The sequence below is a fragment of the Chlamydotis macqueenii genome, chromosome 8, assembly GCF_036417535.1.
Source record: "Chlamydotis macqueenii isolate bChlMac1 chromosome 8, bChlMac1.mat, whole genome shotgun sequence".
Lineage (NCBI taxonomy): Eukaryota > Metazoa > Chordata > Aves > Otidiformes > Otididae > Chlamydotis > Chlamydotis macqueenii.
The window spans coordinates 29413566-29433144 of NC_141563.1; the positions used below are offsets into that span (position 1 = coordinate 29413566).

General features: G+C 42.5%; 1 protein-coding gene across 1 annotated transcript in view; it reads right to left on the reverse strand.

The window, feature by feature from the left end:
* Nucleotides 1-19579, reverse strand: part of TRABD2B (TraB domain containing 2B) — a 291275-nt gene that overhangs the window by 119815 nt on the left and 151881 nt on the right. Inside the window, exon 3 of the mRNA XM_086754014.1 lies at nt 13900-14046. Coding sequence (XP_086610140.1) covers nt 13900-14046 — 147 coding nt within the window. The remainder of the gene's footprint in view (nt 1-13899; nt 14047-19579) is intronic.

Genomic DNA, 19579 nt, shown 5'->3' on the forward strand with positions numbered 1-19579 from the left:
GAAGATAAATGATTGAAGTAAGTATGCCCGTACACAGTAGTACAACCACACTCTGAGCTACGACACTGGCCCCATTAATCACCTCCGCTCCTCCCTGTATCGCAGTGCCTTTCCGCAGTCGGTGACATACACCATGCCTGGCTTCAAGGAGGCAGCTGCTCCTGTTGATTTAAGAAACCCTTTGGATTCTTAACCACCAGACAGGGATCAGGAAGTCAAGAAACAGTCACATGCAATTAGGAAGCTGTTAACTGCAGCCAAAATTTAAAGGATTTTTCTTGGAAAAAGGAAAATCTGTTGTTTTAAAAGGATGCACCTTCCTTCTTCCACTCGATCGAATATTTTTGTTTCCATTCAGTGTAAAAATTAATTTTAATGACAGGTACTTGTTGTTTTGAACTGAGGGTGAATGGATGAGACATTTGCCATGTCAACGGGTGAGAGACTGACCTCCTGATAACAGCTACTAGTCATTAAATGGGGTGGATGATGTGTCTTGAAATACCCTAACTTCTAATTTTGCTGTTCAGACAGGAGAGTAGCATTTGGATCAGCAGAAAAACACAATGCTACCCATCACCTGGGGTGTGCTCTCTTTGTAGTGGATACACACAGCAAGAGATAAACAGGTTCTTTCTGTCCAGTCTCTGCAAGCCATGCAGTTTTCTGAGAATCCAATCAACTCATACACACACACATATATATATATACGCAAATACACACACACTACATATTTTCCATGGAAATCCAATAATGTATTTCATTCAGAGGTGTTCGAAAGAAAGACTACTCTGTTTGACTGAATCAGCTAGAACTCTTCCTTTTTTCTATTCCTATTTACTTTGGGTTACAGCTCTCTGGTGGACAGTACAGATGAACACCAAACTCAGTCATTAAGTACACCTGGAATTTCTTAGGCTTTTGAGGTTAAAGGAAGAGAATATGAGAACAAAAAAAGACGTGAAGTACCAGGCTTGCAGAAATTTCTTCCCCTCCACACTGCTTGTGTAATTTTACTTGAGTCAGTATCCCTGATGGAATATATGTGTGGGTAAAGCTCTGCACACATGTCCAAGCTCATAGTGCTGTGGGGTTCAGGCCATAATTCTTCACCTTTGAAGTCAGTTGGAGCTTTAGGAAGAAGAAAGAGGAATGACTGCAGAGTGGTTATGACACTACCCTGAAAAAATGGTTCTGTTCCCAGAGGCGATACAAATCTCTTCCATGATCACAAGTATGTCATTTGGGTTTAGACCTTCAAAGGAAACTCAGCACTTAACCTCCACTAAATGTCTTTGAAGCATTTGGCTTTATTCCTCCTGTCTCTCAAAAGTCCTTCTGTAAATTGGGGACAGCAAGACTTTACGACTTGATGTTACATACAAGGCACTGGCTGAATCTAGCTGTTGAAGGGACCAAAGGACGAGCCAAAATCCAAGATGATGCTCAGCGGTAACCTCTCTTCCCACAAATACTTTGTAGGGGGGGGATTCTGCTGCAATCATTAGCATAAGAGCTAACAACATACTTCAGCTTAGAAAAAAATGCATCAGCCATATCTCAAGATCTATTCTATGCTGTCATCTTTGTCTATAGAGACAGAGAGAAAGAAATTAAAAAAGAAAAAAAAAGATGAGAAAAGCAAAATCTGTTGGTGCAGACTCTTATCACATTTAGGGCTTACTGCCAAAGTTCAGCTGAAAATTCATAAACACTGGACTACGTTTAAGTACATTTTCTTATTTACTACTTTTTAATATTTGGGCAAATAATCTGGGCAGAGGCACGATGCCAGAGTTGTGACTATCTATCTGCAAATAATTTTTTTGGACACATATAAGCACTATCAACTTTGGTTAACAATTTTTTTTTCCTGCTTTGGATCTATTGGCTACAGTGGAACTGCTCTAGATTCAGTTCAGTATCAAATCACAATCAGATGTGGAGGAATAGTGTTATCGCTCCAGCTCCTACACACTACATTTCCCAGTCTTCTGATAACCTTTTTAGCCTCGTTCTGTTCCAGTGATGCTAGCCTATTTCTGGAATGTGCATTCAAATTGTAAGATTATGTCAATGAAAAAAACCAATACTACCAACATTAGAATAAAAGGTTGTGTGCCCTTTCTTGCCTGTGTGCAGGCAGAGGTGGTCTTCAAACATAGAAGGTTGAAGATAGAGAAGAGGAAGCTGAGACAGGGAAATGGGAAGCCAGCCCCTGCCATGGAAAATATAGTGATCCTAAACCAATTCCTGCCATTATTTTTCTATATCTTGGCCAACCCTCTTGTATTTTGAGACTCCTCTCTCCCCCATCTCCCAGTCAGCAGATAACTAATGGCTCTCAAGCCTCACCTCCTGCGCAATGTCCAGACTCCAGACCGCTGCAAGTACAACATCATTACTAATGCTTGCAGAGGAATCTCTTAATAATAAAAGTGTCTTATTTCTCCTTCTCTCCCCAGAGCGTCCACAGGCTAAATGGAGAAAATAGGAAGAGGCACACCCAGGGTCACAAGGGATGTCTATAGCAAGGTGGGGAGTTGGCCATCAGCTTCCTGAGTTACAGTCTGGCACCTCAGTACAAACCCCATCCATCTTTCCCCGACAGGAGGGCTCAGCCTCCATGCTAGTAATCCTTATCTCTAGTTGTTAGCAGGGAGTTGTTCCCAGATCACACCGTCTACATTAATTTTTTTTTTTTTAAACATGATAAAGATTGGGTTCTCTTTATTAGTCTTCTAGTTTATGAGCGTTACGTGGGCAGAGGCCAGAAGACAAGCAAGGGATCATGCTTTGAAGGATTTTCCCTGTACCACGCAGGTCAGGAACTTTTATACGGTTGACAGCACCACGCACGATAAGGATCTCAAGAGCTGATAGCGTGGCTTACAGGGACTGCCAGGGAGCCAAACCAGCATCCCAAAACCCACCGGCTCCTCCCACGAACCGAACAGCCCTAAATTCACACCAGCCCTTCTTGGATCAGAGGCTGACATCTGAGCTCAAGTTATCATTCGTTTATGAAGGGAGGACACCCTCCCGTTAACCAGCCTTGATAGAGCATTGTGTTTTTTACTGCAGTGCTGCAAAATATACTGCTCTGGACTGGGAAGACACCTGTTTCCCTCTGATTTATGTACCCTTCTGGCATCTGGGAGAGCAATATCCACTTACTTCAGCCTCTGACACGAAGGATTCAAATAGTGCAAAGTGAAGGGCCTGTGAGACCAAGAATCTCTTGATGGAGGAGGATGTGGCTGCTGAAGAGACGAATGCTGCTGCTGACTCAACTGGTTTTCCTCCAGCACTCCTGAGTTTTCACCTTGACAGAAACCTTCATTGGCTAAGGAAGGGGATGTGTCTGGTTAATTGGATTTAGCCCAAAGCTCAGATTTGGCAGTTGCCAAGAAGGTGAGCTTCCAGCTTGTTATAGAAAAGGGAAACCAGGAAGGAGGTCTGCAAAATGGTGTCCAGTTCAAGTACATTGTGATCAACCTCTTATTGCTTTCTTTTAAGCACCAAAATTTAAAGTAATATATTTAGAAGCCTGAGTGGACTGTCAAAGGAGTTTTTGATCTTCTGAATAAGTCAGCTCCATCACTCCTTTCCCAGTGCAAACATCTACTCAAGACAGGACTTGACAATATATTAGAGGCACATCCAGCACATTTTGGAGGTCACCAGGCTGAAAGCCAGTGAAGTCTCTATGGATAGTGCATAAGAATTCTAAAAAACAACTCTGCTGGTGGGAGTCATTGCTGGTGTGAGCGTAAACATGCCCATGGTGGGCTGCAGCCCCCAGACCATCTGGGACACTCACGTCCCTGCAGCTTCAGCCCCTGCCATGCCTGCCTGGAGACCCTTCCTGCGAGCCCCAAACCGTCCTGCCATCGCTGTTCTCCCAGGTGGCACCTGGCCAAACGACAGCCATGTGTCCTGCCTGATTTTACCTTCTCCTCTCATACACAGGTTGAAGGAAAGCATATTTAAAAAAAAAAACAAACATCCAAAACAAAACAAAGCAGGAGGGGAAAGCAGAAAGGCCACAGGTATGGGCTGGACATCTCACAAACAGCTTGGGGTGGGGGGTGATACTTTTATCCCTGTTAAAAAAAGAAAGACTTTTAACAAATCCCTGAGAAGTCATGACCTCCATATATGTTTTCTATTTGTTTTTCCACACCAGTTAAATAGCTGCTTTCCAAGCACTTAGGAAACAAAAAAAAAAAGAAGCAAGCAACACCAACGCCTCCCCACCCCAGCCCTGTCCCTGCTCCCCTTGGTAGCGATGCCAAAATATGCAGCCGGCCTCTCTATCTGAATGAATGTTTTGATTAAAGAAGTCTTAACAAAACACAGTCAGAACAATGATCCCAGCCCCCTTTCTGCAAGCTTCACCCAACTATGCAGTGTATATTTAGGACTAGATTACAGGGACCTGCTCATTAATTGAACAAGGATGACAAGCCTGCAGTGCATGCAAATAAAGGTTTAGGTTTCAGTGCGAAGGGTAAATCTTAACTACCTAATGATACTCTTGCCCCACTTAAAAACTCTTTAACATCAGGATTTTTTTTGAGGCCAGCTTTCAGAAACTTGCAAACATATGGAAAAGTTCAAGTTTTTCTATTTCCCTTCCAAATGCTTTGTTTCCTTTGACAAAGAATATATTTTTTCTGTTCTGACACTAAAACCATCACCTATTATATTGCCATGACACCCAAGTAAAGATACCGATCAAAGGGCAAAGCAAGGCAATAAAGCGCAAAAACTGGGGCCAGAAGGTTTGGTTTTGGGATTGGTTTATTAAAGCATCACAATTCTTTTTCCAAAGGTATTTTTCATTTTGTCTTCTGTTACGCAGTGGAGAAACAGCTGGTCAGTAGCGGGTACAAACTCAAATTTGGTTGTCTTGAATACAGATTGTTCAGGGCCCTCCAGTGAGCTTCTTCCCACCCCTGTTCAGTAAGATGCTAGGGAAAGCATGAATGTTTATGTGAAGTTTGCAATATGATTTTAACCCAAGGCAAGTGTGATCCAAAAGATATGGTTTGCAAAATATCACATAACTTAGCAAGGAGCAAAACCTGGTTAATAACACAACTACAGCTGGGCTGGACGTGAGAGCGGACACCACAAGGCAGTACTGTGCGGAGGTGACCCTGCCCTCCTGTTCGGTCCTAGCAAAACTCCAGGCTAATCCCAATCCAAGAGCCTAAGCTCTCTCCATGCTGGCATCTGGAACAAATTACATTATGACTTTTAAAGTAATCTTAATTTTTCTTAAGATTACGTTGTTCAGGAGGTCTAGCATAGGATGAAAAGATGCAGAACATCTCCAAGAAAGCACTTTGAAATGTAACAGGGACCAGTCAGGAGAAAAATAAGGAATAATTCAGATTAAATCAGAGATGTAGAGACAAATTAAGTTATCTTTGAAACTGATTTCTCTGCATCTAAGCTGGTGGAACTTTATAAGCCTTGACTTTGGGTTTATCAGCAATCAGCTCTCCCAGAGGAGAGAGGATCTGGGTCTGAAGTCACCATCTGACAGCACACCCAGGTTACACTGGAGAACCTGATCTACGGCGTTTGCTATTCGGTAACACACAGTAACAGTGTCAGACCAAGAAATATGGTGTCAAGGAGCACCCAAGAACACAGTCTTCTCAGATAATGTCTAATACTAATCCTGCCAAGTCAGCCGGGACAACCAAATTGCCCCCTTGTCCCGCTTTTATCCCCTCCCTGTCATAATGAGGTGACAAATACATCTTCTAGACAAAACACAAAGGGAGAAAAAGCATTTTGTACATTCAAACCAGAAAACATTGTTTAAAAAGCTAACAAGTCTTTTTCATTTCTCTTGAACAAGTCTTTCCAAGAAACACTTCATAAACCAGCTCTTTAAAAAGAAGGGATAGTAAATGCTTTACAGCAAACATACAGCAATGCACAGAAAGCAGCATGCTACTACCTTGAACTCCAAATGTTTTTACCAATCACTCTTTCATACTCTTTTATGGTTTATTCCTTCACTAACAAATACAGGTAGTCCACAATCCTTAAACATTTTTAATGTAAATCAGTCCAATTTCTCTCTTTTTCTCCTCTCCCATTGCTTTCTCCATGGAAACTGGAAAGAGGAAGGAAGGAACTTCCAAGGTAAGACAGCAAACATGTAATGACATTTTTCAAGCAAGAACCTATTTTCAAAACCTATAGCATGAAAATTATCTGGGCATGTTCCAGATAATTAATAAAACAATAATCTCTGCAGTGTTTTCCTTCCCTAGCACTGTCATCAACAAGTAGACTTAACTCTCACAATCTGGATCTGTAACCAATTTTCTGAAACACATAAGTCAAAATATAATATTGCTCCAATCTGGAATCCTGTTCTGACATAATATGAAAATTAGACTCCGAAAATGTTGGCTGCACTTCTGTTTTTCTACTTCCAAATGTTCACAATACACCAAGACACAAAGCTGTAACTCAGGTGCAAGGGGAAAGAGAGTACGATTCCCCTGTGGCAGAGCAGGAGCTCTCCTGAACCACAGGAAGGCAACATCTCCCCAGCAGCATCCTGTGCTACAGCCCGAAGAAGAGGAGATGGGAGACATGCTCTGCCCGCAAGCAGCGATGAGCACACATGTCACCAAACACCCAGGCAGCGTCAGGACTGCCATCAATGTCATTTTAACAAACACTCCTGGAAGCGTTACTGACCCTTCGCCTGGACCCAGAATGAGAAACTCGTGGGACCGGCTTCCTTGGCACCCGGGACAACCTTGCACTTGCTTCACGGGAAAGCCTATCATCGTTTTCCTTGGAAAAACGAGAGGCTGTGCCAGTTCGCCTGCACTTTGTTACAGCTGAAAACGATAAGATGCTTCCAAAGTGTTGCATTACCATAGCTGTGCCTTTGGTTTATGGATTTATCTTCCTTTGCCCTAGATAAAACTCCATTCCTTAGACAAATTAGGTCTGCTTGTCATTCAACACCCTACCTAATGGTCTCAGCTGTGTGTTTCTGCAGTGATTGAAGCTGCAGCATTCCACAGATAGTTTTCATTGATTTGAGAAGTGAGCCAGAAATCCAGTTGTATTTTATCCAGAATGAGAACAGGGCAAGTTAATGATGTAATTAGAATTATCAGGACCCTTAAATCTTCAAGGACAGGTTTAAATGCAGGATTATAACATTTTTAAAGGGATACATAACACAACCCAGCAATTTATAAATAGCAACTGCATTGTGAAGCCACACACTAAAGCTTTTCTTTAGTTTAGGGAGGCTGACTACTGACATGTTATTAGCATATTGATCTGTGAAATCTTGTTATCAGGACAATCACACGGTTTTCAGATGGCAAACACTGTTTCAGCATGATTCCATGGGATTTTGAAGTTGCAGAGGCAACTCAAGACACGGCTGACATCATTCTAGTAAGTTACAGAAAAAGCTCAGTTGTTTCTGATGTTCTCTGGAAACGTTCAAGGCCAGGCTGGATGAGGCTCTGAGCAACCTGACCTAGTCAGGGATGTCCCTGCTCCTTGCAGGGGGGTTGGACTAGATGACCTTTGAAGGTCCCTTCCAACCCTAACCATTCTATGATTCTATGATTCTATGACACAGCTTGAAGAAGAAGGTACAGTGAGCCCCGAGTACCCAAAAGGGGTTGAGATGTCTGCAGGCTGTGGTGACTGCCAAGTAACTTCACTCCGTAGCTTGCTTTTCTGTGTAGGATGAAGCCAAGACCTCACCTCTCCTGGCAACAAGAAGATTGTTATACTCAGGTGATCATAAAGCCTGTAGACTGGGTTCTTCAGTGGCCTAACCTGATGTCTTCATTTTGCTAACCAATGATGTCTGGGCCCCTGCGACTCATACAAAGCCCGCTGAAGGCATGGAAATATTCTCCATTACTTCAATGGGCTTTGAATACAGTCTAAAACAAAACTTAAGGCTCTCTAGATGAAAGATTCTTTATAAGTGGCAGGTATGACTCTTGGATTGTGGTGTTAACCCTAAATGGCATAGGCAAATAACAAGCATGGAACCAACAGGACCTGGCCTGAAGAAAACTGTCTATAAAGTAAGCAGTGTAGCTGCATGCCTCTGATATGCCAGATCAGCAACGAGAGAAGAGAAACTATCTTCTCCTGGACAGGAGCCTCTCCTCAGGTCAGGAGAATGGCCAAGGACAGAAGAAGAGAAACAATAGCTGGAAACCACAGGTATAAACTTTTGGGAAGGGCTGAAGGAGAAAAATCTCAGCCTCGGCTTTTTGATGTCCCTCTTAATATAGTGTACATGGGAATACAAGGAAACACACAACCAGCTAATTCCAGGCTGGCAAAGGTGAATCTACTTTACAGAACTGTCCTTCAAAAATTGAACATCTCAAAACCAATCACAGGAAGCAACTGCTGTAAGACATCCCTGAACCCCAAACTCTAGATGTATCAGATCAAAATGTTTAAGTAAAAACCTTTACATCAGATTTAGGGAAAAAAAAATACAAGATAAATTGTTCTGCACCCTACTTTTTCCTCACCAAGGCTTCAGGTCATTAGGCAATTTCCTAACTGTCTCATGTAAGAAAAAAATATTCTCTGGAAGAAGATAATTTTCTGATTTTGCACTAACAGATTTTTTGCATTTTAGTATATCTGGACATACTGACCTCAATTCCCTTGTGAGAGCGTCAGACAGAACATAGAAGTTAAAGCTGCTGATCTAATCCAATGCCTTTTCACTTACAGAGAAGTTTTTTCAAAAGGAGAGAAATAAACTATAACTTCTTTGAAGGGAAAAAATCTGAAGAAAAAGCAGAAAATACGCCTATTCTATCTTTAACTTAGAATACCTTAACCCGAATACTTCTCTTCACTATCATTTTGACTCTCTGCCCAGAAACTCCAATGTAAGTGTCTTGATTGCAAAAGTCACAAGAGAATCAAGTGTTTGCAGAAGGCTGTAGAAGCACGAGAGATGTTTCCTACTCCACTTTTGGGTCATAGTCTAACTGAACAAACTCAGCCTCTTAAAGTTTTATTAAGTTTAAATAAGGATTTATACGTTTGGAAAAATGGTGCTTGGAAACAAAATTTAAGAAAAAGAGAGAAAGGAATGAGGAATGTAATATAACCACAGGAAAGCAGAGGTGTTTCCCCCTTTCACTGTTCTTAATTAAAATCTAGAAAAAAACCCTGAAACTGAGAAGGGTTTGTTTAGTCCTCCACTGTCGTCAGTGCTGATGGCTCTGGGATAGGAAAATGGCAGGGATTTGGGGGACCTGTTCACATTCCTCCATTTCAAGCACCTTACCCTGGCTGAGCTGGGATTCCCGACCCAAAGGCAGGGAATATCTCACCGGTCCATCCTGTCCCTGTCCTGGTCCCTGGATGCCAAAGGAGCTGTCCTCTCACCTGGTGCCCAAGCTCTCATTTCAGTCTAGGAAATACCTTTCTGTGCGCTTTTCCTCCTGGCACTGCCCCTTCTGTGCACCCCCTTGGCACAGACTCAGCCCCTGGGATTCTGTCCTCTTCTCCCAAAAGCTGCAGGAGTCAACCTGACTGGTGCTGAGAAACTGTAGATTTCCCAAACTCCCTCAGGGAGGCTGAAGAAGCTGAAGAAACTAATCCCTAACACCTCACATAAACTATTTCCACTCTGGTCCTTCTTTCCGTTCCAGGATGAGTTTTGCTCTAAAGGCATCTCAACGTCTTGCAGATAGCTGCTGAAGATGCTCTGCCTCCCAAGATTCATGCTAGAGGAATTCAGGAAGTTACTGCATCTAGATATATACTCACCACCACCACTGTCCCTGCACCTACGTTAGACATTCTCAGCTACTTCCCAGTTCATTAGTCATCTAAACCAATGGCTCTGAACTGTGGCAACTCAAGGACAGGTTCGCCTTTATTCTGCAGCTCCTTCAAACCTTCATGGGACAAGCAGGCCCTAGTAACCTTACAAACAACCTCCAAATGAATCCTCAAAGAATGAGAGTCACAGCCTTCTGCAAATCTCCATGCCCCTCCGGGATGGAGCTGAATTTCTGGCCTCTCACTGTTCAAATAAGCGTTGAGTCTTATGATCCCATTCCTGACCTTTTGTTCCTTTCTATGTGATATTTCAAAGTTGCATTAATGGTACCAGCTGCAAGGACTTACTGGACCTCTGAAGTGCTAGACAGCAGTTGCATATCATGGAAGAATGGGAACTCCTTCTGAAAACATTGTGATGCTCTTATTTCCCAAGGCTGGCATGGGTACCTGCCCTGAAGTTTAAGTGATGATACATCTCACTTGGGGTATCTATGGTTTTTCTGCACTCCTAGGCTAGTTGTTGTCACCTGATGACACCTGGAATACATTCTCAGCACATGACAAATGTACCTACATCTAATGTCTCCAGAGAAAGATCCCACAGGAGATGCTTCATGTGATATATTTAAATGAGGCTAATCTAGTTTGGTAACCAAATGACAAAGAGTCTATCATCCGCATGACATCCTTCTCTTTCCCGCCTGACATCCTTCTCTCTAAACTAGAGAGGCATGGGTTTGATGGACGGACCACTCGGTGGATAAGGAGTTGGCTGGATGGCCGCACTCAGAGAGTGGTGGTCAACAGCTCAATGTCCATGTGGAGACTGGTCACGAGTGGCGTCCCTCAGGGGTCCGTGTTGGGCCCGGCCCTGTTCAATATCTTTGTGGGCAACATGGACAGTGGGATAGAGTGCACCCTCAGCAAGTTCGCCGACGACACCAAGTTGTGTGGTGCCGTTGACACGCTGGAAGGGAGGGATGCCATCCAGAGGGACCTTGACAGGCTGGAGAGGTGGGCCCGTGCCAACCTCATGAAGTTCAACCAGGCCAAGTGCAAGGTCCTGCACCTGGGTCATGGCAATCCCAGGCACAAACACAGGCTGGGCGGGGAATGGATTGAGAGCAGCCCTGAGGAGAAGGATTTGGGAGTGCTGGTGGATGAGAAGCTTAACATGAGCCGGCAATGCGCCCTTGCGGCCCAGAAGGCCAACCGCATCCTGGGCTGCATCAAGAGGAGCGTGGCCAGCAGGTCGAGGGAGGTGATTCTCCCCCTCTACTCTGCCCTGGTGAGACCTCACCTGGAGTACTGTGTCCAGTTCTGGAGCCCCCAACATAAGAAGGACAGGGACCAGTTGGAGAAGGTCCAGAGGAGGGCCACGAAGATGATAAAAGGGCTGGAGCACCTCTCTTATGAGGCCAGGCTGAGAGAGTTGGGGCTGTTCAGCCTGCAGAAGAGGAGGCTCCAGGGAGACCTGATAGCTGTCTTCCAGTACCTCAAGGGGGCCCAAAAGAAAGATGGGGAAAGGCTGTCTAGTAGGGCCTGTTGCAATAGGACGAGAGGTAATGGTTTTAAAATAGAGGGGGGTAGATTTAGATTGGAAATTAGGAAAAAATTTTTTATGATGCGAGTTACAGAACACTGGAACAGGTTGCCCAGAAAGGTGGTGGAGGCCCCATCCCTGGAAACGTTCAAGGCCGGGCTGGATGAGGCTCTGAGCAACCTGATCTAGTCAGGGATGTCCCTGCTCCTTGCAGGGGGGTTGGACTAGATGACCTTTGAAGGTCCCTTCCAACCCTAACCATTCTATGATTCTATGATTCTATGATCCTTGCAAAAACCACACAGAATAAACTTTGGAATGACCACAACTGGCAAAAGTTGACCTGAATAGGGAGTTTATTTTAGGTTTTAATTTTGTATTTTGTTCTGCTTGTACTTAAAAATAAATGGTACAAAGCTGGTTTATGAAAACACTACCAAACAAAAAACCTCTTTACCCAAATTAAAAACAACAACCCGTGAGAGGAAAATACTCCACAACATTTAGAGTTCTGCAGGGACTAGTATACATACAGGGATTTTAATTTTCCACGGCCAGTAAGTGTTATAATCTCTATCAACTGCATGCGCTCTGGGACCATGACTAACACCAGTGCTTGAACTCTGATTGGTTGTTGGCGTCTTTCTTCTTTCTTTAACGCTGTTTTTAAACTCACATTTGATCCAAGAACTTGCAGGGATAGAGAAGTTTTTACTGCAACCTGTTCCTCTCAAGTCAAACCCAGAGGTCTGTTACAGGACATTGTGTCAACAAATCACAGATGTCTGCAAGTCAATGCTACCAGTGTGAATGCCACAACTTGTCCCAGGGACAAAGGCTTTATTGCTGGAGAAATTACACTGATGGAGATTCAAAGATGACATTCAGATGCCAGGACTGTCTTCACAGTTTTACGTACCAGTAGTTCTTTCTTTGCATCCCTGGGAAATATACCACCACACATTGCAAGAGTTATTTCTCCATAATCACTATGTGTTTATCTCACGTGTTGCGCCTCGACACTGCAGGAATAGTTACAACCATTGACTTCTCCAGGATCCTCTGAAGTCATGAGCCTTCTACCTTTTCCAGCTCACACATCTCATCTTTAGAGATGTATTCCTACCCGAGTTGCTTTCTCCCTTTACTTTTCAGTGCAAGGCTGACCAGAGTGAACAGCTCTGGTAGCTTTGGTACTATGCAGACTTCTGTTTCAGTACTGCCACATTAACCACCCCATTATGTCCTGCTTAGTGATGCTAAAACAATGAATCACTTTCTACGACTGGATTAACTGGGACAGCAAAGGGTTTTTATCCCATTCACTACCATCAAACGCTTTTTCTACTATTTGAAAATGACAACCAGACAGGGAAAAAGAGGAGAAACAACCATTAGTCCAGAATTTAAGCACCTCTGATGTTTTTCTGCTCCTTTTGAGGGGCAGGCTAGTTCTGTGATAGGTGACATGGAAGAGTAGCTCCAGTTGCTGCTGGGTGTCTTTTACATTTCTCCTTGGAACTTCTCAGAGGGGGATACAAGACCTCTGGGAGAACACCCATGTCATAGAGTGCAGCTTGGAGAGTTTGACCTTACAGCCAGGTTGGGGGCCTCCTTGCTTTCCCAGCTGCTCCTCAGAGAAACAAGTGACCCACTGAGCCCTGTGCAACTCAAGATAGCGATGGCAAGAGAAGATGTCTCAGAGACCTTTGCCTCAATCAACAGACTGAGCTCACTCTATCTCATTTCTCTCTCGAAGTCACAGTTATCCTTGATTTGCATTTGCTAATGGTAAACCACTATCATGATTATTGGATGGTGGCTGACAAAGCTTATACAGGTCCCATCCAAGTAAGTCACTGCACCTGAGACAGGAACCTGGGAACATTTATCAAAAAAAGGAAAGGTAGGAGATGGCATCCAAAGACCAGTTTTCCATAGAATTAACAGGAAAGGAGAAAGAGGAAGCTACGTATTAAATAAGAATCTCAGTTTGCCATGAACTATCAAACTGGTCTGGAAAGCAGATTTCTGCTCCACTGAGAGTTTTTAATAGCATTGGATAACTAAGATAAACAGAGACTGAAGGGCTGCCTGAGACACATACAAAATTATTGAATTATGACATGTTTGAGAAGTTATTTACTTTATAGAGTATTTACATAAGGTTCACTTCCTCTTCATATATAATCTCAAATATTACAAAGATTTTTTTTTCCCCTTCCTTAATGAGGGGACTACATTCAACAGCCCCACAAAAATCCATAATTAACTTTTTTTCAGGCACATTCCTAGGAAAGTGTTCCAGGCAGTCCCTTCCCCAGAGCCCAAGCAATACCAAGGAAACCCCACTCTCTCACTAGGCAAATGAGCCACGTGTGGAAAGGAAACACAGGGCATCAAAAGGAACAGGGGAAAGAGGAGAAGGAGTATAAAGTGATGACCAGGACATCGCTATTAAACCAGCTCTTTTGTTTTCAATTAGCTGGCCCATCTGCAACACTTTTGCTTACCTGAGAAGTGTCATGGTTGAAGATGACAGCATTCAGGTCTCCACAGTTATAATGCTTGATGAGATCTTCAGTGGTGTACGGCGCCTGCAAACTACCCGCTCGGAGGCTTTCATGTTGGAGCAGAGTTTGGTTTAGAGCAAAGAGCACCTGTAGAAACACAGACAAGAAAAACAAGGGAGACGTTAAAGAAAGCAGCAAAGCCTAGGTGGCCAAACTTTGAAAAACTCTCCCGCACCTGAAACCTATTGACCCACTCTGGTCGACAGTCTTTAGGGCTGGTCTGTAGGCATACCCAACTGGAAGGGAAGTCAGACACAAGGTCTCCTGCTAGTAGAAGACTTTATTATAAAACCCTTGATATTCTACATAAAGTATAACATCACAACACATATATACTGCTCAGAGATCATGGTCTGAGAAATTTTAGGCTATCTGTGCTGACTACTTGGCTACATGAGGGACACTGGAATGAAAAAGACCCTAATTTAAGGAAACTTCTATTTGCTCTGACTCTTTCCTATCCATTAGCTTAAATCCAGAGCCCAAACTCAGCTGGAAGGTTTTGATGAAAATAAAAATCTTCTGAACTTTTGAAGTCTCAGTTGTTGTATTAGGACTTAGAGCCTGCTTCTAGCAGCAGAAACTTTAGGAAATTTATTATTAGTCTTCCTCCTTTAGTCTTTTCCCCTTCACCAACCCTTTTGAAAAGTGAACAGACACTGAATTGTAACACTGTCCCAGCAGATTAGTTGACGGTCCCCATCCCAAACCTGAAAATACCAAGAAAACAGAAACACTCTTCACTATGTAAATTTAGGTAAACAGAAAAATAAATGTCTTTAAAGATGATACTTTTTTATACTTTTTTCCTTGCATTACCAAAAAGGCTACTAAATTTCACATGAATTATCACAAATCTTTTAATATTTGTGATAGACCATGGGAGTAATTTATAACAGTTACTGAACCACCAAGTCTGGGCTTTTCATGTTCAGCTTTCCAAGAACGTTCCAAAGAAACTTGATTACAAGTAGATGAATAAATCTGAGGAAGAGTAGTTAAGACAGTTTGTCACAAATTATATAAATAAGTAAATGCCCTTTTCCTAAAATAAAATGATATTTAGTGAGTGCATATTCAGAGTTCTGAAAAATTATATTGATGTGTCATTTTTCATCAAAAGACTTCTGCATCCCTCAACCTCATGTTTCACAACATTTTCAGCTTCTCTCATTTATAACAGCAGTGCCCTCTCCATCCCAAAGAGTAACGACCCTTTCAAAATCTGGGTAAAGTAACCGATGGTGAGCTCCAGCTGGGCCAGCTAGGCTGAGGTCTGTCACGCATATTCTTACTTACCTTCTTAACTTCAAGCAAATGAACCCACTTTAAGGAGTGAACCTCAGAGGATTTTAAAATTAACAATGTACATATGTAATTCCAGGATGGAAGTTCTTATTATTTTAAAATTATGATTCCCACTGAAGTTTATCTGAATGAAAGGTAACAGTCAATTGGATTTACTCCTGCAAAACCTCAGGGACATAACAAATATGACCTGAGATTTTTTTTTTTTTTTTAAAAAAAAAGAAGTATCTCCAGGGCACTAACAGCCTCTTAATAGAACCATAGAATGGTTTGGGTTGGAAAGGACCTTTAAAGGTCATCCAGTCTAACCCCCCTATAAGAAGCAGGGACAACAAAGCTGTTACATGCTAACATATACAAATTGATTGAGGAAAAGCAAATGTTATTTTAAAATTTACTTTTAAAAAAATTAAAGATGGTTTTTCAACTGAGCCTGTTATACCTCAGTTCAGCAATCAGTTCCCCATTAAGATCCAAGCCTAAAAGATTTCCTTGCGCAGATCTAAGAACCTCTTCAGGCTTTTCTACAAAGAGATCAATCTTTCCCAGGACCACAACCTGAAGTTAAGCATCTTCCTAACTTAGTTTTTTCTCTAATTCAAAAAATCTGCAAAAAATACAGTTTGAAAAATTTCTAACCTTTGAAAGGATCTGAGCTTTTTCTTTCTCCCCTAAGGGCTACGGCTCAAAGAGGAAATGGTTCATCCCAGGATTTCCTGGGGATTCTAAACATTTTGGCTAATAAAAATAAAAGCTTAGAAAAACATTGACAGGAAAACTGAGAGCAGAGGTTTTCCCAAAACGCTTTTAGTAAAATCCTTCTCATTTTTGATTTTTTAAACAATGGATATTGCTGGATTTTTATATACAAAAATATGTATACACACAGGCACACACATATACAAACCACTAACAAACCCTGAGGATGAGACTGTGTGTTATAACATATTAAGAAGGCGATAAACAAATCCTTACTTTACTCCTTTTTTTTTTTTTTTTTTTGGTTATTCTGGCTTGCTGAGGAAACTAGTCCTGTGCATTAATGCTCGAGGTCTGTCTGTCTCCTCTTAATAAATTTGGAACCTATTAGGTGATTTCAGTGACATTTGCAGAAGGTTAGAGGTCTTATAGAAAATTGCCTGTATGTTGTTTGAAATTAAGTGCTAGGTTGCAGAAAAGTCCACAGTACGAGTTCACTTCTTATAAGACATCAAAGACTCCACATGAGACAGAATGTGTTATTTGGAGATTATAACAGTAGATGGGCCCCCATGCACTGAACCCCAGATTTCATCAGTGTGAGGATGTTCGTGTCTCCCTGCTCTCTGCACCCCGAGCAGGTCTGGGACCTAGAGGTGATGCTGGCCACCAGCTGATGTCCAGCACACTGCTACCATTGCATGGGAGCTCATCACTGTGTTCAAACTACTGGCTGACAAGCAACTCAAGAGATTTTATTTTAGGAGGGAAATTAAAATTAGAAACTCAAACCTTTTAATATGCTAAAGAAAAACTGTAACCACTTCAACAGATTTCTGGAGAAGTCTTGCTTAATCAAGCCATAACCACCATGGTTTTCGGTCGGGTGGCTCAAAACAAACTCAAAGAGAAGTGAGGTCTCATCACAGCCACCTGCTCGTTGGCTGGATTTGTAGATAATTTCCTTCAGAGTCAGGTTAAAGCCATCTTAAAACCTGAATTTATTTTTCCTTACTGTTCAGATAATGCCACAAAAACAACGCTGTTTCCTTTCCTTCTCTCTATCTTTGTATCAGTGACCTCATGACCTCCAGCCTAAACCCCTATCTGAGTTAAATCTCCCAGAGGTGCGTGAGATTACAGAACAACTGATGACTTCAAAATAAACACACTTAGAGAGACTGCCTATACACAGTCCCACCTAATAAATATAGCAGACGGTATTTGTTCTGGGAAGTGATGGGAAGTTATGACTTCGTCTCTGGGAAAGTGCATTTTTATTCACGCAATTTATGGTCCTCCCAATGGTTTGCTTTGAAAGCCATTTTTGCACTGCTGTCTCTGGCCCCCCTTTGCAACGGATCAACCATGGACAACAGAGAGGGATTTTCACCCTACCAAGGCGAAGCCTTTTTATCTAAGTGGTGTCATTCTCCTGTGCAAAGCAGCAACTCAACACACTGACTTTATTTGGGTGTTTGGAGACAGCCGCTCAGCCCTTAGGGCAGACCTATAGGTCCTGTTTTACTGCCTAAGAGAGTGGGTACCACCTATTCCACACAGTGTCAAGAACCATCAGGCCAGACTTTTTTAGCAGCTCTTTTGCACAGATTCTGGCCATCTCAAGGGTAAGGTGGCTAGACCAGTTATTTCTGCCATGGGCAGGTCAGAGGGGATGCAGTAGATCTAGGCAGGGAGATAGGTCTTGCATTCCTGGTGACTTCAACTGAAAGATCCCCAGGAGGGTGGATGTCTACAGAAACCCCAAGTTTCATTTCTTGGTGAACAAGACTCGGCCATTTCTTATGTTCATGCCAACTGTCCTCACCATCACCCAACAGGATCTGTGCTGCTACTTCAATTCAACCTTTGCTCTTTTTGCCTCTATGATTTTCAATTGCAATCAAATCTGCAGAGACCACCCTGTCTCATCCACGTGCAAGCTCAATGCAAGCCTCAACAAGGGACCAAACAAGCCCAACGAAGACCAATAAAGCAAACAGCTTCACTGATTACTTTGACACTCAAACAGTATTTCTCCCCCACATGCAGTCACACGTTAATGGAAGGAATGGGTTACAAAAGTCTGCTTCACATAGAAATCAACTTCGGTGTTTAAGCTCTTTAACTTTCAGCTTCAAAAGATTAAATATTAGAAAACCTCCAAACCGTTCATATGAAGCAAGCAGACAAAACTGCACTGGGTCTCAAGGTTCCAAAGGAGGCTGGCGTTGCATAGAAGTGTTGGTATATACACAACAGTATCAGCTGTTGGGACAGTTTGAACTTCATTCTGCAGGCCCATGGGAGTAGATAGTTTGATTTTACATGATATTTTAATGAGAGTCGGCTTTTAGGTAAGTAAACGCAATCCACAGAAACAGATCTAGTAAAGTACTGCTGCCTTTCCAAGTAGGGCGGGGAAGTGAATAGACACGTACCTGGGCTTACGAACACTTGAGGCTTTCCACCACAAACAATGTTCTTCATTGCGTTTGGTTTTAGGAGCAAAGCTAGATAAAAGTACTACTCGTTCAAAGGTACTCTTGCAAACCTTCATATATTGTATTTTATTGCGCCACAAGTCTGCAACTTCAGACTGGACATTTAAAGGCTCCTGAAGGCCATCAGCATGTTAGTGCTGTATGTAGTAGCTAAAGAGGAGAAATCATGGCCTTTGTACAGGACAGATTTCTCCTTACCCATCTTAAGTGCATTTGGCCCCAGCTGAGGAGAGTAAAAAAAGCCCAGAAAACACCAACATCCCTTGTCAAATACAGTACCATGCCTGGTTTATGTCAGCTGCTCGTAAAATATTTTAGTCATAAGGTCCTGAACAGCATAAAAGAAGAAATAAGATGTTCACTTTTCTAAAAAGATGCTATTCAGCGCTTGGATTCTTTGCCATGATCATCACCAAACATCAGCTCAAGGATGCAGAGTTAGCTGTATCCTTTCACCCTGGATGCTCACACGCTTTGTCAGAAATCAATTTCTGACAGACTCTGATGGCAGCTCACCTCTGTGCCTATCACTTTGTCTAGGAGGCAATACTATGGATTTCTAACCAAGTGGAAAGGTTGCTAGGGCCACCTCTTCAATTTATCTGACTATGGTCCCAAACGGTGCCACAATGGAAGAACAGCTTCATGAGGGCATCTGAGAGGACATCGTAAAACAAGACAAGGAAAGCTTATTACCAGATAAAATACTTGACTGGTCTCAAACTTCTTATGAACTACATTCCTATTAAAATAGACAACAAATTCAGGAATTACAACAGAAGAAACAAGTTTTGTGTTAAGCTGAAGAGAAATGGACCTGTGTTCTTCTGGAGTGTTTGCTCTACAGGTGACTTGAGAATGAAAGGCAACCTGGAAAAAACTCTCAGATCAAACTTTGCTACTCAGACAAATTTCACTGCTAGGTGATGGGGCAGAAATCACTTTCCAGTCCCGAACTTACCACAGCTGAACTACAACCATTGCATTCACAGGACTCCAGTAGCTGGAGTTACAGGATGACCTCTGCATAGAGCCATGATTAATAACAATTCCACAAAAACAAGTACTTCAATTTCACACTATGATGTCAGCTCTTGAGCAGGCAACCA